At 36.5% G+C, this 24,037-nt stretch overlaps 1 protein-coding gene across 4 annotated transcripts in view; it reads right to left on the bottom strand.

Moving 5' to 3' along the window:
* Positions 1-1,624: 1,624 nt before the first annotated feature.
* The window catches only part of LOC121371733 (myosin heavy chain, striated muscle-like), a 42,852-nt gene continuing 20,439 nt past the window's right edge, over positions 1,625-24,037 (bottom strand). For 2 of the 4 annotated variants that reach the window (XM_041497836.1, XM_041497839.1), the window contains 23 exons: positions 23,247-23,417; positions 22,467-22,646; positions 21,955-22,075; positions 21,047-21,114; positions 20,199-20,286; positions 19,601-19,718; positions 18,641-18,898; positions 17,548-18,369; positions 17,152-17,242; positions 16,712-16,768; positions 15,848-16,101; positions 14,786-14,864; positions 13,789-14,034; positions 12,952-13,148; positions 11,604-11,736; positions 10,634-11,091; positions 9,796-10,249; positions 9,034-9,273; positions 7,775-7,975; positions 6,494-6,661; positions 5,217-5,253; positions 3,366-3,396; positions 1,625-2,350 (listed from right to left, as the gene is read on the bottom strand). In XM_041497836.1, the coding sequence (XP_041353770.1) occupies positions 5,218-5,253; positions 6,494-6,661; positions 7,775-7,975; positions 9,034-9,273; positions 9,796-10,249; positions 10,634-11,091; positions 11,604-11,736; positions 12,952-13,148; positions 13,789-14,034; positions 14,786-14,864; positions 15,848-16,101; positions 16,712-16,768; positions 17,152-17,242; positions 17,548-18,369; positions 18,641-18,898; positions 19,601-19,718; positions 20,199-20,286; positions 21,047-21,114; positions 21,955-22,075; positions 22,467-22,646; positions 23,247-23,417 (4,440 nt within the window). In that variant the 3' untranslated portion in view covers positions 1,625-2,350; positions 3,366-3,396; position 5,217. Of the gene's footprint in view, positions 2,351-3,365; positions 3,397-5,216; positions 5,254-5,790; positions 5,806-6,493; positions 6,662-7,774; positions 7,976-9,033; positions 9,274-9,795; positions 10,250-10,633; positions 11,092-11,603; positions 11,737-12,951; positions 13,149-13,788; positions 14,035-14,785; positions 14,865-15,847; positions 16,102-16,711; positions 16,769-17,151; positions 17,243-17,547; positions 18,370-18,640; positions 18,899-19,600; positions 19,719-20,198; positions 20,287-21,046; positions 21,115-21,954; positions 22,076-22,466; positions 22,647-23,246; positions 23,418-24,037 lie in introns of all 4 variants that reach the window. The other 2 variants (XM_041497838.1, XM_041497837.1) reach the window with 2 other exon arrangements.

Raw genomic sequence — 24,037 nt, 5'->3', positions numbered from 1 at the left:
TTGTCGGGAACCGCCATTATTGCAACTTTAACATGCCATCTTTAAGGCGACACCAGACGTCATACGATACCAGTGCATCATACGAGATTGCCTATCAGGCCTCAGACCACAATTAATTTCGCTATATGTTTCTATATAGCCTTAGTGGCTATAACATTTTTATTAATATCAGCAGGCCCGTGAAGTTTTGTATGTACCTTTGCCTGCATGGGGGACACATACCCTGAAAAGGACAACCCCTGTTGTCCAGCTCTTTCTCCCAGCATATTGGTTTAAACAGACACACCCTCTAAACCAGGCCGGAGTACACCCATTTTACACAAAAAGCACTACTTTTGCATGTGCCGGAATTACCACAAACAAGTCTTCAATGTCAGCAAGTTACACATGTTTACAAACTACATGCTATCCCCTGTCACTTCAGTCAAACAGTTGCCACTTCATAGCTGTCTGCCATGAAATAATCACAGTCAAACAGCAGACTACTTGCGCGGTGAAACTTCCGGATTTTGGACAACCAAATGAGAAGATAACTGTAATCTGAGGCCTATCAGCTGATGAAACCGTAGTGTTGTCTTGTCACAATCGGCTACTATCGTACGCGGCACTCGTATCGTGTGACGTCGCCTTTAGGATGAGATAAGTCTCTGCGTCGACTCTTTTATGCCCTCCACTTGTCTCAGGATTAGTATGTTAAAAGTATGTGCTGTCCTGTATTTGAGAAAATACGTAGAATAATCCTGGGTCCTACCTTACTAAAATACTAGTAAGGCCTAAAAATGTGGGCTTTGTGGAATCCCACCCTATCTAGAAAAAGCCCCCCTCCCCCCTGTATTTTGTAAACATTTTTATTACTGCATATAATATATAATATTATATAAATGAAATGACAACATATATTACACTATTAAACAAAAAGTGGAGCAATATAATATAGGGTTCGAGCTAAAAGTGAGCATTTTGTAATGTAAAAGGGCACTCTCTCGTAATTTGTTGCCCCACCCCCGCGCTAGATGCAGCCACACGTCCCCGGATTGAGTAATGCATGCAGAGGTTAGCAAAAACCTGTTCATGTTATACAAAAACACTCTTCTAGGCACGATGCGTAAAGCCATCAACTGTCAGATACAACAGAATAATCGTTCCTTATTTGGTAATAATTATTCCTTCTGTTCCATAGTCTGCTGAATCTCCTGAGACTTATGGTTACAGATCAAGAACTAAGATATATAAAACATTAGTCTGAATTCATGAATCATAGTCTAGACTCGACTTATATTCACTTGTCTAGACCTAAGTTTGAACACGGGTATTATGAACGCTTTATACGTATGGTGACGAGAAGCCCGTCTATCGCGGTGTCTGGCAACTTATCCATGTTTGCAAATAACAAATCAATGGATGGGTGGATGGACGTACTGGTACGTTTTAATGTGTCCATATCAAAGTAAGATGCAGGCATCTCCAACATAGGCCTGTTGAAGAAAGGGAACAAATAACAAGGACGGATCTATTATTTCCAAGGGGATAAAGATAAGCTTTTCATGTAATTTTAGACTGTGTGATCGTAAAGAGTGACTTATCACCTCTATTCAGCCTTGATAAATGAAAACGAACACATAGGGAAAGACAGAGCGTTTATTTGCTGTCTTGAGGGTGTACATATATACTTTGCACTTCTCATTTTGTCACACAAAACAACCTATTATATAAGCATTTTATTGTGCTATCTAATGAGGGACCATCATTATGCACAGCATGTTTTTTGTCTTTACTTCTTACTTTATACAAGAAACCTACAATAAATAGATCAACCATAATAGAAACAACAAGTATATGTATATAATAACCACTCATAAAATAAGTACATGTAAATAATAGTCACATTAACTAAGTTGATTAGTGCATTAAAGACTGCACCACGAAACAATTGCTAACAGCAGGACTATGGCACACGCTAATCTTTTTATGAAAAATGAAACGTCCACAAGTTGAAATTTATGATATCCAAATAAATCAAGCAATCGCACTGTTCAAAAATTGAATTTTAGGATTACTTCATAAACTGAATTTTATGATTGCTTAACAAATATAATTTTATCTTGATCAAAATAACCGTAGTGTCCAGAAACTGAATTCATGACTTCTCAAATAAAGCGAAAGTTGAATTCTCTGATATCTCAGCAACAAGCACAAATGTGAGCAGTGTTCTGATTGGCTGGTTATATTTGTTTATTTTAATGTTTTGTTTAGTAATGTCTCCACTGTTGGTAAGCATCCCTCATTGAACGAACAGATCAAAGTAGAAAGAAAAATTTCAAACAGGTCCAGAATCAGTTAAGCGTTGAAACTGAAATGAAAAAATTAAGACATTATTAAGGGGTGTACAGTAACAGTAGCCCGGAGTGTTTTGGCTACCGATTTCTCACTCGAACTACCAGTTGTTTAACCCCGGTAGTCCGCCGGGCTACCAAATGTTTTAGCATGTCCAGTCACCGTGTACTTACTAATAGTAAAGGTATGTTTAGAAAAACAAACAAAAAATTGCCAACATGGTCTAACCCAAACAAAAGAAGAAAGTAAAAATGTTTCGGGAGTGGCTGTCTTCCTACAGACCCACTATTCGACTCTGTATTGTGCAGAGATACGGTATTGATCGTGGATAACGGTTTCGTCCATCAGATTGATATATATATATAAAATCTATTACCATGTTTTCCGAACATATTTCTTTCAGGTAATGACTTTCTTGTGTAAAATGTTAACAACATTTAAAGGAACCAGTAACAAACCATTTGATTAAACATATAGAAACAGTCTAATTTACCGTGTTCATCAGTGATAGCTTAACATATAATGGAAACAGTAACAAACCATTTGATTACACATATAGAAACAGTCTAATTTACCGTCTTCATCAGTGCTAGCTTAACATATAATGGAAACAGATTAACATATAAACCTAATTTGTCTTCATCAGTGCTAGCTTAACATATAATGGAAACAGTAACAAACCATTTGATTACACATATAGAAACAGTCTAATTTACCGTCTTCATCAGTGCTAGCTTAAAGGCGCAGACCCAAGTTTAAACCCGTGAAAATGGACACTAAGTTTAGTTAAATTTAAAATAGACTACAACTCGACTCTATAACCGTTTCTTCTCAGACACATGCGTTTTTAAAAATATGAAACATGCATTTTGTGATATCAAAAGCACCAGGATGATCAGAAACACTTCGGATGTATGGAAATGGATAATCCAAATAACAATATTTCAGTAATATGTCTTAGAGTTTAAAAACGTAGGGTCTGTCACTTTAAATTTCAATATCCGTCTAGAGATAAAAACAAAACAACTAACCTTTTTTCTTCTGGAGTTATGAAGTGCGCGTCTGAAAATATCAAACACAAAGCATATAAATACATTTTTAACAAAAACAAACAAGTTTGTTAATATTAAGTACTAATAACAAATAAGGAAAACAATCGTGAAAAATTAAAAACAATAATTCGTTTAAAAAAGCATATGTATCTTAAACAGTTACTGAATTGTCTGTTACTGGCATAGTTAGTTTTCACGTAGTACGTCCCTGTGGATTCTTCTAGTTTAAAAACAAACCCGTGTAAGTTCTTTTCGCACTAGTGATTTTTGTACATGAATGTTAGTTTGTGACTACTTATATTAAAAAGCATTTCACGGCAGAACAAAATAGTAATCTTATTTAATGAAGTCAAAACATAAAGATTCCACTAAAAAAGACATGATATTTTAAGAGATGCAAACCATCGTGAAACAATTTTAGCGGACGGGGGTAGCGTGGTATAGTCAACCTGTTCTCCTTAAAATTGTATTTCGTTTTAAGTATTTTAAAAAACCCAGACATTTTCAAATACAAAACATAATTCATTACCACAAAATAATAAAAATGCTATTTTAAAGTGACTTTTATTTAACCATTTTTGTTTACATAACCATACATACATATGATAAACATTTACATACATACATACATACATACATACATTCAACAACAATATATAGTAACATCAAGATACAATTCTTACTACAAGAGCAATGTTATATGAAAGTCAATATGGAAAAAAAAAAAAAGTAAAAAATAATAAAATTAAATAAATTAAAATAATAAATAAATAAATAATAATAATAAAATTTATTCATTAAATAAATTGTGACACACTGACCAAAATTTAACAAATTTATCATATTCACACTTGAAAAAGGCTACACTTTTTGTAATATATATCTAATTCTTTTTTAATCCATTCCATGATAAAAGTGACTTTATTATCATTATAATATGATATTTCAATTTACTAAATAAATGCCTTAATTATTATGAGATATTTAGATTGCAAAATATATATATGGAAGTCGATCATGTTTATATTAACTTGTCTTGTTTCCTGAGATAAATGCTTGATCAAGCACAGTACCTAATTAAATGAGTAAACGACAAAACATGTTTACGTCATAAATATACAGGTGAGTCACCAGGTGATAGAGTCATGTATTACTTTACATTTATTAAATAAAGATGTTAACGTTTTTACATCAATGTATTGGGTGATGGTTTATGGAGATTATTCCACATTTAACAATATGTATATAGTTTCTGGTATTAAATTGCAATAAATTCTGATGTGTTTAAAAGGTAGTTTATATTATACTAGCAACAGTCATATAACATTCTGCAATATCCCCTCCACCCTCCACACTCCCACATCAAAACGGAATCATTTAGAAAACTGGCAAGAATTGCGCCGAATTAATTGTCTCGCCTACCATAAAGTTATTCAGTGTCACTGATGGTTGATTGCATCCATATATGGTCATCATAATGTATGGTATTGTATGGGCTTTTCAATTTAACTTTTAAAAACATCACTTTAAAAATTCAATTAAGATTTTAATTTAATAATTTCAAAATGTTCTTAACATGATTTGAGATAAACATTAATGTAACTATAAACTAAGTTGCATTAATGTAGGACTTATAGTTTGTGAGAAATGGAGCTGCCGTCAGATATACAGTACCTAGTATATCTCGCCTTTATACAAATACAAACCGAACCTAAACGAGGATCTGACTTGTGTTGGCGAAATAAGGGTTCTGACGTTAACAGTAAACACCTGATGACTACTGTATTAATAAACACTGAATCAAAACATGCACATTGCATCACAACTTACATTACTCAGATGGGCCTCGCACTGAACGCTGGGCTGACTGAAAAGGGATTGTGGGAAATAATATAAGAAACAGGCAGGGTAAGGGTCATATAGTGGTGACAAAGAACATGCGTCATGGAATGTTTCGAACGTGACAAACGTGTTAATTGTGGTTCTTATATAATGTAGGTGAAATATATAGGACGTGTTACTTTTGTTACCTTACCATAAATAAGCTGTACGATACTACTGATAATCTATACGTTACCACAAATTATCTATACAATACCACATATAATCTACGCCATATCACAGATATTCTATCTATACAATACCACAGATAATCAATATGATACCACAGATAATCAATAGAATGCCACAGATAACCTATGGCTTATCACGGATATGCTATATATACGATAACACAGACAATCTAAAACATACCACTGACAAGTTATACGATACCACAGATAACCTACAACATACCACGGATAAGTCATACAATATTACAGTACAACAGTAAACTAAACAATTGTAGACTAACTATGAATCAAGTCTTAACACTAAATACCAATATAGAATAAAACGTAATTACCGAAAACCGTCAATGCTAAAAACAAATCATTTAAGTGAAATATTAAAATCATTTAAAATTAAAAGCTATGAACATCTGAAATAAATCCTGATTTTTCTTTTATTTTAATGACAGTTTCAACAACACATTAATGTTTTATGCCACGAAATCTCAAAGAAATCCTAATAAAGTTTACCTTAAATTAATGAAAGTTTTAAAGGGACATTCCTGAGTTTGCTACAATGTTTAAGATGTTGTCGACTAACAGAGACTTTTTAACGATTGTAATTACATATCAAATATATTTTCCTGCATAACATATTAGTGGCTGTATAATAAACGTGTTTCTGATCGTTCTAATATTTGTGCTACGTAAATTTCATTTTATTTCCTAAAATATTTCTTTTTCGTACGTACGAAATTATTTGAAGACAAAATCCAGTTTGGGCTTCTTGCAAATATTAAGACGACCAGAAACACATTGAATATACAGAGACTGATATTCTAAACAACAAAATATATTTAATATGTAAGTTTAATCGTAGAAATATTTTATTAGTCGAAAACATTTTACAATGCAGCAAACTCAGGAATGTCCCTTTAAAAACCCTCTTGTAATTCGAAATTGTTGCATTCCTATAATTTATTAGTATTTCATAATAATGGGTAAACAAACACACAGAACGAAAGAAAAAAACCCAAGCTAAGACAACGGGGTTCTCACCATAGAGGTGGAGACGACGGACGAGCTGCGAGCGACAGACACGGAGCTGCGGTTCTTGAGGCGAAGTTTCGACACGGTTCCCTCAGCTGTGTCTGCACGTTCTTCTGCGTCTTCCAGCTCGGCCTGAACCTTGCGGAACTTGGCCAGGTTCACTGCAGCGATTTCCTCCTGTTCAAAGTCGAAATTGCAAAGAATTGTGCAGAGTATGCTTATAAAGTAATCAATAAACTATAGTTTTTATCCAAAAAAAAAGGAAATGTAGTCGGTGTATTTTAGCTCTAACTGAACATTGTGGAATTTGTAAAATCACAGTTAACATGAATTCATACATATTGACAAAAGTATTGTTATGACGCTTCAATATTTTTATTATTATTGCTCACAAATAACAATAAAAGCTTTACTGACTCATATTTCTTATTAACATGAGGTGCCATAGACATGACGTGTTATATAGAGAATTACATGAGGTACCATAGACATGACGTGTTATATAGAGAATTACACGACGTACTATAGACATGACGTGTTATATAGAGAATTACATGAGGTACCATAGACATGACGTGTTATATAGAGAATTACATGAGGTACCATAGACATGACGTGTTATATAGAGAATTACACGAGGTACCATAGACATGACGTGTTATATAGAGAATTACTTAAGGTACCATAGACATGTCGTGTTATATAGAGAATTGCATGAGGTACCATAGACATGACGTGTTATATAGAGAATTACTTAGGATATCAGCGAATGCAAGAATGGGAAATTCCTATTTGTCCTGAACAGAATAACAAAGATATCTTGCGTCATTAACTGGTTATTATTTTTATCTTGTAATCCATAAAGAAATAAGGGAATTTATTTACATTACATTGTATGATGGCCTAAGCATATGATGTGATATCACGTATACGTGACATCAAAAGTCATAATTTGCTAGTATATGTTTATGACTTTGCTTTAATCGGTCATCACAATGGGCCAGCAGACATTTCATTTCATTTCAAATTATTGTTGAGCTTATATCCATTTAAGGTTCAAGCACGCTGAACTGGGCACACACCTCAGTTATCTGGGCTGTCTGTCCAGGACAGAGGATTAGTGGGTAGTAAGAGAAAAGAGGGTGGCCTTAAGAACTCGCTCCGAATTGGAGCCGGTACCGGGCTGTGAACCCTGTACCTACCAGCCTGTAGTCCGATGGCTTAACCACTGCGCCACCGAGGCCGGTAGGCCAGTAGAACCGTGGTTGAGTGATAAAAAGCTGTACTCACGGCCTCCTCGACCTGCCTCTTGTAAACCTTGATCTTCTGGTTGAGTTTCTCGATCACCTCCTGGAGCTGCTCGTTGTTCTTGCGGTCCTCCTCAATCTGGAAGGCCAACTCCTTGATCTGGCGGTCAGCCTTCCGGGCGTTCTTCTGGTTTTCAGCGTTACGGCGCTGTTCGGCATCCAGCTCAGTCTCCACCTCACGAACCTACAAAACGAAGGATTGTCAAAAACATTTGAGGTTCAAGAAACAGTCGGTTTGATGTTGTATAGAAACCTCAAACACAAAACTGTCAGTGTGTTCTTCTATAATAATTTCGACCAAGAATCATTCGATATACAGTTATCTAGTAGTATCAAACAACAAACATATTCGATACTCTAGTAACCTCAAACAAGAAACAGTCGGTTTGTTGTTGTATAGAAAAATCAAACAAGAATCATCCAATATAGTTATCTAGTAGTCTCAAACAACCAACAATTATTCGATTTTTTAATAACCTCAAACAAGAAATAGTCACTATGTTGTTCTTTAGCAATATCAAATAAGAACCATTCGATATTGAGTTATCCAGTAATCTCAAACGAGAAACAGTCAATATGTTGTTCTATAGTAATATCCACCAACACTCATTCAATATACAGTTATCTAGTAGTTTCAACCCATCTACACACATTAGATACTATAGTAACCTCAAACAAGAAACAGTCCATATTGTTTTGTAGTCACCTCTAGCGAAATATGTTTGTTAATTTCTCCAGTTTTAATAAATTGACAAAAAATTAAGAAAAACCTAACATACATTCACTTAATAACCAAAACACATTACAACAGAGCAGTACAAATTAATATCATATTTATTTTATACCTGCTACAAAAAATACTTTTTGTACATAATTTCAATTTGGTTTTACTTAAAAAGAAAAGTAAAAGTGTTTTGGAAATAACAAAAATATACTACTTTTGTGTGCAATTTAAAAAGCAATCAGCTCAGAAATAAATAAATTCCATAGTATGAACACATGCTTTCCCCGTGGGATGACTATCAGTCCGGTTAGACATACAATTAAGGCAAACTCATTAAAATGGCAATACATACTCTTTGTTCGAGTTTCTGGATGAGCGTCTTACCTCCTTTGATAGACTGCTCCTCAGTCCCGTACATATAGCAGTACAAATTAATATCATATTTATTTTGAACCTGTTGTTAAACTAAGTCCAATTAGACGTATAATTAAGCTGGACTCATTACCGACAATACATACTCTTTGTTCGAGCTTCTGGATGAGCTTCTTGCCTCCTTTGAGCGACTGTGCCTCAGCCTCGTCCAGACGGACCTGGAGCTCCTTTATCTGGTTCTCCAGTGCCTTCTTCGTCTTCTCGATCTGCAGGCTGTGGTCCTGAGACTGGCGAAGCTCATCGGCCAGACGCTGGGCATCAAGGACGGCTTTCTTGGCGTTCTCCTCGGCGGTTCTCAACTCGTTCGAAAGATCATCAAGATCAGTCTGAAACAGAATATTAATCATCAGATACTCTTAACAATACCAGAACTGAACATCAAAACATTCTGGACATATAGAATCAGTAGCACCACGTCGAATTACAGTAGTATGCGTTGACATTCAGAAGAATTTATAATTATATACTGAATTATCACACCATATATATGACAGTGGTGGAAAGTCTTTGTATGTCTTATGTATGTTTATGATTCCTAATCATATCAACAATGATAACAAAACCAAACAACACAGTCACAGATAACACTTTTTGACATTTCAACCATACACCTTAAATCAGAATTATAAACACATTGGTTACTACATCTTATTTCAAGATATTCTACACTGAAAACTGAAAATATATACTAGTTTGACAATATGTTATAAATAATATAATAAACATATAGTAGCCAATGTATTTATAATTTATATAAAGGCCTAGAATGCCGAAACGTCAAACATAAAACATAATTTTGAAAGAATTACAGCTATTTGCTTTGCCGTATTACGTGTAAATACACTAACCCTCATGGCACCCATGTCAGCATCCAGCTTCCTCTTCTGTCCAGACAAAGAGGAAACCTCTGCTTGTAATTCGTTGATGCGATCGTTGGCATCTTGCAACTCGTTCTCTGCCGTCTTGCGTGCACGTTCCGATGCCTCGAGGTGGGTCCTCATGTCCTCGCACTCCTGGTTGACCATGGCGCAGCGGCGCTCACATGCGTTGTACTGCTCACGCACCTCCTCGCGGCTGCGCTGTTCCTCCTCCAGCTGTGTCTGCAGCTCGGTCACCTGCTGCTGGTAGCGCTTGATGTTCTTCTCCACGTCGGCGCGAGCTCGGTTCGCGTTGTCCACGGCAACCTCCAGCTCGTTGATGTCCTGTTCCAACTTCTTCTTGATGCGAAGAGCTTCAGCTTTACCTTTAGACTCAGCCTCCAGACTCGCCTGCATGGACTCCATCGCTCGCTGGTGATTGCGACTGTAACATAATACAATATGATGTAATTTAAGAGTTTGTTTTTATTCATGTTATGATGTAATAAAATGGCATTATAGATAATCACCTTTGATTGTTTACATCATTTTAAAAACAGAAGTTAAAGATGATTTTTAATGGGTTCAATAAAAATATATTTCTGACGAGTACATAAAAGATGAACTATTAATATTTTTAATGCCCTTATATACTTATGATGTATTTATTTTTTACTTGTAGTCATATAGTAATGGAAAACTAAAATATACATACTTATATATATATAGGTTGCTGTAAAGTACATTACAATATACATATATGTTAGATTTAGTAATTGAATTTTCAGATCAGATCAGATCAGATCAGATCATATATTAAAAGGCATACCGTGTATTTTCAAATTCCTCATCCTTTTCACGGAGTCTTCTATCAATGTCAGCCTTAAGATTAGTCAGCTCGAGCTGAGCGCGGGTCACCTTGGCTTCCTCCTGTTCCAGAGCAGACTCTGCTTCCTCTAGAGCTGCCTGAAGCTCATCCTTCTCCATCTGGAGTCTCTTGCGAGCTTTCTCGATCTCGTGCTGGTTCTGTCCTCCCTCGCTAAGCTGCTCAGTGAGGTCGTGTATCTCCTCAGCAAGATTCTTGTTCTCTCTCCTCAAGGACTCCACCAGGTCGGTGACCTCTTCATACTGGGCCTTGGCACGGAACAGTTCCGCAGCATAGCCTCTAGATTCCTTCTGGGAGTTCTCCAGCTCCGTCTGGAGGTCCTTCACCTTGGTCTGCCATTCCTGGATGGTCTTGTCGAAAGCACGCTGCTTCTTCTCAAGGTTGTTAGCAAGGGCATTTGACTGAAATGTTAAAACAAATATTACAGAACTGGCTGTCCTGATTTAGTCTGAATAAACCAGCAGATAAGGACAGTAAGAATAATTTTATAGATAAAAGGATAAAGATAACACTAAATGTTTACAGTTTAAATTTATTTACCTCAGAATAAATTAATATTTAACGATCAATTAGTATTAGCAAAACATCAGGTATTGGTTTTTGTTTTGTATAATCAAATGTTTGGTAATATTCTTATTGTGGGTTTAGCATTGTAAATAGGCTACATAAAAAGGTAGAAGATATGTGATTGTTTTCTGGCAAAGTCTTAAACATATAATTTAAATAGAAGATAGGCCAGTTCACAATGAAGCCATGTTCTCAATCGCATTACTTTCATATTGAACAGACTGAGGGGGATGGGCAAGGGTAGGTGCCCTGAACCCCGTATCACATTATGAATATATATCATATAAAAGACTATTTTTGCTAGCTGTAGCTTTGTGTGTCGTGTTGAAGCCAAGAATACACCTACCCGTTCAACGTCGACCATGAGATCCTCCAGCTCGCCTTGCAGACGAGACTTGGCCTTCTCCAAGGCGTTCACCTTGGCGAAGGCTGCTTCCATCTTCTCTTCAGCATCATTCAGTTTGGCCTGCAGTTTACGTCTGGAGGTAAGAGAAGTATTTAACAATTAGATGTGGTTCGTAATAGTTATGACATTTTTGAAAAAGAAAACAGACAAGCACAACATAATATTTAGTTACATTAAATATTAATGTTTGCTTCAACAAAGAAAGAGCACAAGTTGTCATGCCTGTCGAAGTATCACTTGCACTCTGTTTTGTGTAGAGTTATAATTTTGAGGGAGTCACAGAACTCCTAGAGACGAACGAATAATGGCTGTCCTATTGACAAAAAACATCTCTTTTCTTTGTCAACTCCCTCTTTGACTCTTTGAAAAATGAGTTTTGTCGTTAATTGTATTTATAAAATGGTTGAATATGACAACTGTTGAACGAATGTCTGTTTCTAACAATTGAAGTGAGGGTAATATTGACTTCAATAATGGTGATATAATTCACATTATTGTTATGCTTAGTCTATACACCTGGGACATTTGTATAGCTCTCGCTCCCCAGTTTAGGACACAGGAGACACCACTAAGTGTTATAAAGTCTGACTTTAATCCCCAACATATTACAAGTTCTTTTTAGACCACCATTAATAACACTCTATATACGAGAGATTACTATTAATGCAATAATCTTGTTATTACAACAACGGTACATTTGCTGGCAGAATTTCCCATTCTGTGTATAAAATATTTCACGTGATATTTCAAGTGATAATAATAACATCACAAGCTATCTGATGCAGTCACCATCCTAGTTTACTATCAAAACGGATGATTTGATAAAAATATATTTGTGCCATATTTTTGATTTTAAATATATTTTACAAGAAATTATGATTGTAACTTGCGATGCGCTTGTAAAACTACCTTATTTCAACATGTACAGGTGTATCTTTATTATTAAAATTTCACTGCGAAATATTTTTGTTGGAATTAGACATTTATTTATTGATCATTCGTAAACGTAATGAGACGATATGCAAAATGATGGTGTCCACGTGATTCAGAAATTGAAACCATTTACCAACTTTACAATTGATTTGAGACCATTTTATTTGGTGCATATGAACCTTTTTCTGAAAATCTATATTCATATCAAAAGATGATTAATATGCATTACAGAGTCGCAGCAACACAAATAATCATATCACGAAAACGTTTCGGCTACTTCATGATGTCCGTTTAAGACCCTAAATGAAACCAGCTATGACCCTGAACTAAAGTAGTTTAATTGATATATTCATACTTGGACTCCTCCAGTTCTTCAGCTCGGGCGGTTCCTTCAGACGCGAACTTGGCCTTCCACGACTGCACCTCACTGTTGGCCTTGGACAGAGCCCTCTGGACCTCGGCACGAGACTCCTGCTCCTCCTCCAGCTGTTCGCGCAGAGCGTCAATGTCAGAGCGAAGATTGCGCACCTCACTCTGCAGTTTCTGGCGACCCTGCAGTCAGAATTTTTTTTTTTATCAACACACTGGCATATTTTGGATTACATATTACACAATACCATGGTAAATGACTTTGAAAAAAAAGATATATGAAAGTATATTATAATAACGCCAACCTTAATATATATGTGGAAGCACATTATACTTCTTGTACAGCCTATAAACAGTAATAAATATGGGTAAAATGTCTTACTTGATGCAAATTTAATGACATTTAGAAATATATGGCATTTTACAGGTTATGTTCGTCCAGTGACAACTAATAACGTTACACATAGATCCTATTCTCGTCAATGGGTTCATATACGATAGACGTAAACATTGAACTACTCTCGGATACACACTAGGAAACTAGAAAGATCATTAATTTCAAACAGATTCTGAGTGAATAGTAAAATTTGAATCATTAACGAGAAATTCAGAGTTTAAATTATCCTGGAAATATTTTAGAGATGGAACTAAGGACATTTCAATGAAAACTAAACAAATTGATTTGAAAAAGGTCACTTTTAATTCTTTTAGTGGGGACACGTCCTCCTGGTCCGCTCCTTTGGAATCATCCTAATCTCCTTAGATTCGCCCTTGACTATCAACGAGAAATCAGGCGTTAGAACTAAACATGAAGGTAACATACCCTGGTCTCTTCCTCGAGCGATGCCTTGGCGTCCTCGAGCTGACTGCTGAGGGAGCTCTTCTCCTTGGAGAATTCGCTGACGCGGTGCTCAGATTCCTCCAGCTGTCGAGCCAGCTCCGTGTTCTCCATCTGAAGCTTGTTCTTCTGGGCCTGCAGCTCGCTGATCTGGCGGTTAGCGTCGTCAACCTTGGCGTTGGCCTCGGCGATCTGGTTCTCCATCTGTTTAGTCATCTTGTCAGAGGCGCCCTGTAAAAGGTAAAGTTAAAGTGTTTTAACGACACCACTAGAGCACATTGATTCATTAACCATCGGTTACTGGGTGTCAAACGTTTGATAATTCTGAAATATAGTCTTAGAGACCCGCTACATGTTTCCATTAGTGGAAAGGCATCCTTTATATGCACCATCCCACAAACAGGATATCACATATCACGACTTTTGATACACCAGTCATGTTGCAATGGCTGGAAAAAGAAATGGCCCAATGGCCCAAATCAACTGACGGAAATCGATCCTATAACGAATACTTATCAGGTGAGTGCTTTACACTGGGCTAAGCCCTCACCACCGGATCCCTGTAAACCTGGTTTATGTTAATACTTTTACCAATGATTAGGATAATATTGCCTTCATTGTACAGAAATCTCTACCTACGATTATGATAGAATATAATTTTAGAACTATTGACTTCTTTTTACAGGAAACTTTTCATAACAATAATTTGTTATAATTATATATCTTTTTTTTTTATAAAACCGAATTATAATGCATAATCATTACAAATACTGCAATCTGAAATATCTTTTTAATAATAAATGGAATTATATATCAGTATACTTTAAAAACAAAACCCCCAAGCTATCATAAAATATAGTATAATAATTAAATACCACAACTCTAAAGTTTGAAGAAAAATAACAAGACTGTTTGACTACCATGACATACAAGGACTGAAGTGATTTGAAGGGCCGAAGAGCTAAAAACACCACACACTTACTCTATTCTTGCCGACGTATTCTATTTGTGCATGAAGATCGTCAATTTCACTCTTCATTTGTTGTTTCTCTTTCTCTAACCTGTTTAAACCAAATAAACAGTTGGGTTTTTAAAATAATACACAGGAAAAGCATGAACTATACATTAATTAATATTCAATTCAATTCTTTCAAATCAATATTACAGACAATGCAGACCATCTAAATTAGAAAATCATCATAGAACTTTGTATGAATGGATTGATGTGTCCTACAAATATATACCTTCTGCATACGGATGCATATATTTAGCCTGTTAATAAAAGCTTTTTAACGTGTTTTCTGGTTGCCATGATATATTTGACAGTGCTGCTTTGCAAAGTCTGATAATCGTTGCAAACTGGCATTTCCTGCTTCTCTTTAACTCATGCAGCTGTTCCGTTCTAAATAGGTTTCACTGTGTCTGAATATCGTTGTGTCCTTAAACTACAGGTTTTTTTCACCTTCTGCGGCTGTTATAGACATGTTTGATTGTGTCTGACTATCGGCGTGACCTTGAACTCGTGAACCTTTTTTGACTGAATCTGACTATCGCTGAGATTTTGAACTCTACGTAGCCGAATTTACAAAGCCTGTTTTAGACTTACATGAGTGTAACTACATGCATTTGCAATGCTTAAACACCTACTTACATGAGTGTAACTACATACATTTGCAATGCTTAAACACCTGCGTTTAAGTAGAACATGATTCGTAAATTCGGCCCTACCTGTTTATGACTTTGTCTGACTATTGTTGTTATCTTGAACTCTGCTTGTTTTTGACCTTCTGTAGCTGTTACAGATAGGTTTGACTGTGTCTGACTGTCGTTGTGACCTTGACCTCTATCTCTTTAAGACTGTCTGACTATTGCTGAGATCTTGAACTTTACCTGTTTTTGACTGTGTCTGACTATCATTCTTATATTGAACTCTACCGATGTTTAACCTTCAGAAGCTGTTATGGATAGGTTCGACTGTTTCTTCTCTATCAGTAAGATCCTGTTGTTAACTGTGTTTGACAATAGTTGTGACCTTGAACTCTACCTGTTCTTGACCTTCTGCAGCTGCTCCACCTGGTCCCCGAGCTCGTTGACGGCGTCCTGGTGTTTCTTGCGGAGTGTGGCGATCTGGGCTTCGTGTTGCAGGGTCGACTCCTCGAGGTCTCGGCGCAGCTTCAGCAGCTCTTGTTCCCGCTTCTTGTTCAGCTCCACCTGCGCCACAGTGGCGCCACCTGCCTCGTCCAGACGTTCACCCAGGTCCTCCAACTCTCGGGCCAGTTCGTTCTTCTGCTTCTCTACCTGTAGAAACACAGTCAAGCTGTAGGTTATGTACTGTACTGTAGAAATACAGTCATATTGTACAGTTTGGCATGTACTCTACAGATACAGTCAGGCTGTAGGGTCTGTACTGTACTGTAGAATACAGTCCGGTTGTACTTGAAAGGTCTGTACTGTATGTAACACTGTGGTTGTATTGTTTTGGAGCATATTTCATTTTTTATTATTATTAATAAAATAATAACATGTTTGTCTTTTCCTTCAAACAACCAATTATTTCAACTAGAATATATATTAAAATGATAAAATTTAAAACAATTAACATTATTTGTAAGCTATGATGTTTTATATATTTACTAAATGTTTATGATACGATACTACTTATGATTGACATAATGGTTGGGTAAGTAGGAATTGTATGTGGGGGGTTTTATATTTCGTATTTGTGGAATTTAAAAACAGTATTACAATTTAATATGAATAATAATTACCGGCTACCAGTATGTTGGGAAAACAGAAAAATGTATTTGTTCTTATATAAAGTATATTTTAAAAAGGTTACAACTGCATGCGGAATTGATCACCAACTGTCATCATATTACTGGTAAAGACAGAACTAGTTGTTGCTAACCTTAGATCTGGATTGTCTCTCAGCTTCAAGTTCTTCTTCTAGTTCTTCAATGCGTGCCTGAAATAAGCCAAATAATATTAGCTGTTATTTAACACGTATTGCACAAATACAGTTACATTTACCGATTGTCACTCAATATAAGACGTTACAAAATAAAATTTAAACATCTCTTTTTCAGCTTAACTAATAATTAAATATCTTAACAATTTTACATTCCAACTACATTACAAGTCTAATGAAAAGTACCACCAAACTAATCTGTGTCATTGCATAGGGAAAATGAGGTGAAGTAATTGTTCCAGTGAATTTCAACAATCACGTGCATAAAAATCACATAATATATGAAGTCAACATGGGGCAATCAAATTTACAATTGTATATTACTGAATGTAGGTGAAAATACAAAACCATATAACATTCAAAACCATATCTCGCTTTACCTGGAGTTCTTTAATCTTCTTTTGTAGAGATGCCACCAGAGACTGTTCGTCTTCGAGTTTGGTACGAAGATCTTTAGCTTCCATCTCTTTCCTGTAAGGTCATTACAAGTTGTGTTAATTGTGAAAGATGTACTGTTAACTGAGTGAAGAAAAACATCAAAATCTTGACACAGCAAATAACTCCAGAACAAGAGCAATGAAAAACGTTACCCTGAATCAATAATAATAATATAAATAATACAGTAGATATAAATACTATTAACAATAAAGTTTGCATTCACACGCAGCCAATATTTCAGTTTATTTTTTAAATTGCATTTCTTCCGATTATACTCAACCGAAACTGTAAAGTATTACAAAATTACGTTTATGTAATAATACATTGTTTTCACTGACCTCTTCAAGTTGTCTTCAAGTTCTCTCTTTGCACGGTCGAGCTCATCTACTGTCTCTTGTGTAGCTTTAAGGTCTTGTTCGATTTTCTTCTTTGATTTTTCTACGTCAGCTCGCATCTTCTTCTCTCTCTCCAGATTGTCCTCCAGCTCGTCTAATGTTTGTTCGAGTTTTGACTTCAGTTTCGAGAGGTGATTCACTTTGTCTTCTTCCCTCTGAAGATCTTCCATAGTCTTCTTCAGCTGCTCGTCTGTGTTCTTCTTTTCTTTGTTCATCTTCTGGATCTGTTCATCTTGAGCAGCCATTTCGTCCTGTAGAGTCTTTATTTGGTTGTCTTTCATCTGTTTTTCTTGTTCTGATTTTGCTAGTTTATTTTCCAAGTCTTGTACATCTTCTTTATAGTCTGCTAGTTCGTTTTCTAGTTTCCGCATTTTCTCAGTATGTTCAGCTATTGCATCTTCTTCATCAAGTAGTCTCTCTTCATATTCTTTTATTTTGTCCTCTAGCTCTGCCCTCTGTTGCAGGAACGTCTCAATCCTTTCTTCGAACTCTGAAATGGTATCGTTTTGTGTTTCTACTTGAAGGAAGAGATTGTTTTTCTGATCTAGGAGAGTTACATTCTGTTCTTCCAATTCTTTTTGTCTTTTCACGGACTTCTCCAATTCTTCTTTGGTCTTGGCAAGCTCTTCTTCTTTCTTCTTCATTTCATCTTCAGCACGTGCAATGTTGAGCAGAGGCTTGATCTTGCTGTAGAACTTCCACCAAGCCCAGTTGCGCATGCCCAGCCATTTTCGAATATTACGCTGGATCACGGAAAGTGCAGTCCTATAAAAGAAGGGTAATTGCATTAAAGTCGTGAAATAAACATCACACTATACGGGGTGGGGGGCATAAATCTGAACCATAAAACAATTATCACAACAAAAATGTATATTTGCATCATCACTGAATCATCGTCATGAGCTTTGTCTACAAGGAAAACTGCCACATTACAGGATAATTTCAAAGGTTTAAATATGTACAATACTTTATCAAGGGATATTTACCAGTTAGTCTAAATGAACATCATGTGATAATCAAAATAGAAACAACAAACCTCTGGTCTTCCAACTTCTTCCTGAATCTGCGGCACAGATAGCCACGGATGTGAGCCTGCAGCAGGGAGATGATCTTGGTGAGTCGCTCGTCTCGCAACTCCTCCAGGTAACCGAGAACGCCAGCCTTGAAGAAGACTTTCGTGTTGCCAAGACGATACTCGTTCTCGTCAAGCTGCAGGGCCAGCAGCACCTTCTCTGAAGCGATCTTCGCCTCCACAAAGCCCTGCGGAATAGCGTTGGGCGCCAGGATAGAGTATCTAAAACAAGGACAGAAGGTCAGTAATATTAAACATGACTACAAGAACTAGTGGCTATTGTGTCTAGCACGGACAGAAGTTCATTAATATTAAAATATCTGCAGTGGTGGATCTAGAAAATCCATATGGGGGACCCATGCGTCAGGTCAGACCTTTTTCTGAGTCGTTCCTCGGATTCTCCAATGTAAAACAATATATATATATATATATATATATATATATATATATATATATATATATATATATATATATAGCTGTCACAATTTTTTCTAATCTCAAAAAAGAATGGAATTATTTTTCAGTAAAACATCAGCACACTATTTTGTCAGTGGCTCTATCACGTGTATAGTAATTGATTAAAACTGTTAAAAAAGAAAACCACTATCATATGTACTCATTCCAATTAGTAGTAAGGATTCTTCAGTATACAGTTTCCAAACAGGACAGCGTCTACTGTGAACTTTGGTACACTGACTGGAATTGGAAATATGTCATTGGGTCCATCAAGGAAAAAACATGATCCAACTTTACACAAATGCTTTTGTATGGTATTCACGTTATATCACAAATACTTGTACAATCAAACCTGGGTCTAAAGTCTAGTCAACATCATTTCTCGATATTACGTTTATTGGAAGTTAAAATATGTGTATTTGATTAGGCATATCTGCAGTAACAATAATTAGGTTAACAGTAACTTACCTCTGTTTGAATTCAGAGTAGATAACTCTGCTGGGGAAGCCCTTGCGGCAGATTCGAATACCCTCAAGTACACCATTGCACCGTAGCTGGTGCAGTACCAAATGAGCGTCAATCAGCCCTGCATGTGACAAAGTCAGACAAATATTACACAACCAGTCGTAAACAGAAACAGTACATATAATAGTATCTGATAAACTATTCGTGACACTCTTATTGGAATGGAAAAAGACAATGAGACTTTCAACATCAAGGAGGGTTGTTCATTGGCGTAGTCAAAATTTTATATTAAGGGAAAGCACACACTCTCTTTTACAGGCGTTATGAGACGACAGAGAAAATTAAAGGTAGCGGGAAAATGACATAAGACTGGGAAGCATGGCGGCTACGCCAGTGGTTTCGATTCCACAATTTTTCTCTAACACAAATATACGTTTTACTCCAGAGATATATTCGACTGCACTGATAGTAAATACTTGAAGTGCCTTGGGAGCTCAAGTTTTAGTACATTTCCTTTGCCTAATTTAGTATTGAATATCGACAGTTTATTATAAATTGGTTAATCAATAAAATATGTTTGGAAGAAATCCCAGCTATGTACCTGGAGTCTTGAACTCGTTGGGGATGATACAACGCACAAAGTGAGGATGTGTGCTGTACAAGTTCTTCATCAGCTTGTTCAGGGATTCCTGTCAATGATAAAATAGTTACTAGTATAAGTAATCACGAATAACAGACAATTACAACTATGTATACTATATTATTCCCTCCCCCTCAGCCCCCCCCATCTCTCTCTCTCTCTCTCTCTCTCTCTCTCTCTCTCTCTCTCTCTCTCTCTCTCTCTCTCTCTCTCTCTCTCTCTCTCTCTCTCTCTCTCTCTCTCTCTCTCTCTCTCTAATAACAGACAATTGCAAGTTTGTGTACCATATTAATCCCTGTCTCCCTCCCACCCTCTCTCTATCTCTATCTCTCTCTCTCTCTCTCTCTCTCTCTCTCTCTCTCTCTCTCTCTCTCTCTCTCTCTCTCTCTCTCTCTCTCTCTCTCTCTCTCTCTCTTCCTCTCTCTCTAATAACTCTTCCTCTCTCTCTCTCTAATAACAAACAATTAAAATGTTCCAAATTATATAAATATTCGGCCGAGCAGTCAATTCCTTTTTATTTTTGGCTTGTAACCTTTTTAAATTTTTTATTTAATCTATTAACTTCTTTACTAATTGCTATTTTCAAAATTCTGCCCATTTCCCCCCCCCCCCCCCCCCCCCCCCCCCCCCCCCCCCACCCCCCGTTTCTATTCCGAGTCAGGCCACCGATCTTATGGGAGGTCGGACTCGGGATAGGCGTGTTCGAAACCCTAGTGGTATATGGGCACGTTAAACTAGTTATCATCATCATCATCATCTTTAACAACTAGAGTTATCTCATCCCTAGAGTTATCTCATAGTAACATTACTTTATGTGTCGAGGAAATTGTCTGGAAAGCAGAGCTCTTCCTCTTTTTCTTTCCACCTCCCTCAACAACTGAAAAACAAAACAACAATTTTACACAAACAGGTGGGGTTTTTGTTTCTAAAAGACACGAATATGACATGAAATAGCAGAATTCTAACAACAAACACTTTTTGTTTTTATTACGATGAACTGTAGTGTGCCAACACAAGATGTCGTTTAGATGAGTCACGGTAAATCTGAAAGATAAACCCTTTAACACATTCATAATCAGATCTCTATACAACGCAGAGTCTGTAGACAGATTAGCTGTAATGGTACTGGTGGTAGTGAAATTAGCTGTAATGGTACTAGTTGTAGTGAAATTAGCTGTAATGGTACTAGCTGTAGTGAAATTAGCTGTAATGGTAGTAGTTGTAGTAAAAATAGATGTAATGGTACTGGTTGTAGTGAAATTAGCTGTAATGGTACTAGTTGTAGTGAAATTAGCTGTAATGGTACTAGCTGTAGTGAAATTAGCTGTAATGGTAGTAGTTGTAGTAAAAATAGCTGTAATGGTACTGCTTGTAGTGAAATTAGCTGTAATGGTACTAGTTGTAGTGAAAATAGCTGTGATGGTACTAGTTATAGTGAAAATAGCTGTAATTGTTCTGGTTATAATCAAAATAGCGGTAATTACACTAGTTGTAGTGAAAATAGCTGTAATTGTAATATTTGTTGTGAAAATAGCTGTAATGGTACTAGTTGTGAAAACAGCTGTAATTGTACTAGTTGTAGTGGAAATAGCTGTAAGTGTACTAGTTGTTATGAAAATAGCTGTAATGGTACTAGTTATAGTGAAATTAGCTGTGGTGATATCAGTAATACTGCTACTAGCTGTAGTGAGCTGCAGTGCTACTTCAAAGAATTCACCTTCTGGAGGAGCAAACAGCGTCTGGACGAGCTGCTCCTTGGAGTGAGACAGGAGATCCACGACAGTCTCGTTGATCGGATCCTTGTTCTTCTCCAGCCAGTTGGTGATGTTGTATGGCACCTGACGAATACAGACAATAACATACAGTCACGATTCTTGTCTGACGAATACAGACGATAGCATATAGTCATGATTCTTGTCTGAGGGATACAGACAATAACATATAGTCACGATTATTGTCTGAGGAATACAGACAATAACATATAGTCACAATATCACAATTATTTTTGTGAAAATAAAAAACCCAGGTCACATTCACTGGCGTAGTTAGGTTTTTATTTGGGGGGCACCCACATTGGGTCATGTTATGGGGCAACTGAAAAATATAAAAGGTGATGGGGGAAAAGAGGCTCACATGCCCCTCGCTCCTGGCTACGCCAGTGTTCGCAATAGTAGTGTTTCTGTATTACCTTTCATTACTAGAATAAATAGATTTACAAATATGTCTCACCGTTCCAGCGTAGTGCTTGAGGGCGAAATGAGCATCACCAGCCCCCTTCATGCCCTTCTGTGGCTTACAGAAGTTGGGTGATTTGCCCATATGAGTAGCAAACAGCTTTTCCATGAACGTCTTGTCGGACGCTTTCGGAAACATGCACTCTTCTTCTAAGATGGACAGGATGCCCATTGGCTGAAGGAGAATGAAAACATATTCAGTATATAGTAAGTGACAAACATTATTATGCCACTGAAATAAGCTACTGGATTCCCGTATACTTTTTTTTAAAGATGGACAGCAAATCAACTGATAGAGGGAAAAAGGATGGAATCTTTTCAATAATACATAAATATTTAATTTTTAGTAGATATTACGTGTCTAACATCATTAAAGAAATAAGCCACTAGATTATAACGTTTTGTATGGAAATATTTGTGGATGTGTCAATAATTATGTAACACCGTTAACAGGGATAAATACTAATTATACCTTCCAAACAGAAAGTAAACATCACATGCATACTCACTGAATTCCATAATTCTGAATATTAGTTATCATTTAACATAAGGAATGAAAACATGTACATGTATGTGTGATGGAACAATAAGGAGGACTAAAATGCAAACTTGTGCAAAAATAATCTTTCGTTGCAAACAATGGCATCGTGGTCATACTGCAGATTTAGTATTACTTTACAAAATGCATGGTAGAACATTTCACAACACATTAGTCATGATATAAAATATGTTTTGTTATACTGTTTATCTTTGGGCAAGATGCTTTATCGTGTACCTTCTCAATAAGCTCAATGCAGGCCTGCAAGTCCATTCCAAAATCGATAAACTCCCAGTGGATGCCTTCCTTCTTATATTCCTCCTGCTCCAGCACAAACATGTGGTGGTTGAAAAACTGCTGCAGACGTTCGTTGGTGTAGTTGATACAGAGCTGTTCGAAACTGTTGAACTGTAAAACATACAAAATCCATGTCATTGTACTGGGCAGGCTCATATACGACATCAACATGTAGAAATGATAAAGCGTGTTTTAATGTGGTTTGGGAAAAGATTGGAAGAAGTTATGGTTTCCCCTTGGAAAACACTTAAACCCGCTAGCTACAATACTGATATTTATGTTTGTTCTGTAACTGACTTATAACACAGGTACATTTATATTTAACGTGTGGATGAGGAATGTATAAAAATAAGAAGGATATATCGTCATGGAGATCGACAGTCTTCCTATAGATGAAGAGCCTGACATTGATTCATTAGAGCAGTCAGAACATCTTTTGGACTCTGTCAAGTGTCTAAATACGATATTATGTTTAACGACACCACTAGAGCACACTGATTTATAATCATCGGCTACTGGATGTCAAACATTTGGTAATTTATGACATAAAGGCTAAGAGGGAAACCCGCTAAATTTTTCTGTTAGCAACAAGGGATCTTGTAGATGCACTTCCGCACAGATAGAACAGCACAAAAGACGGCCTTTGATATACCAGTTGTGGGGCACTGGTTGGGACGGAAAAAACCCGAATCAGAGAATTGATCCACTAAGGTGGTTCGATCCTACGACGC

Source organism: Gigantopelta aegis, chromosome 4, assembly GCF_016097555.1.
Source record: "Gigantopelta aegis isolate Gae_Host chromosome 4, Gae_host_genome, whole genome shotgun sequence".
Taxonomy (NCBI): Eukaryota; Metazoa; Mollusca; class Gastropoda; order Neomphalida; family Peltospiridae; genus Gigantopelta; species Gigantopelta aegis.
This window is presented reverse-complemented; position numbering and strand designations above follow the sequence as displayed.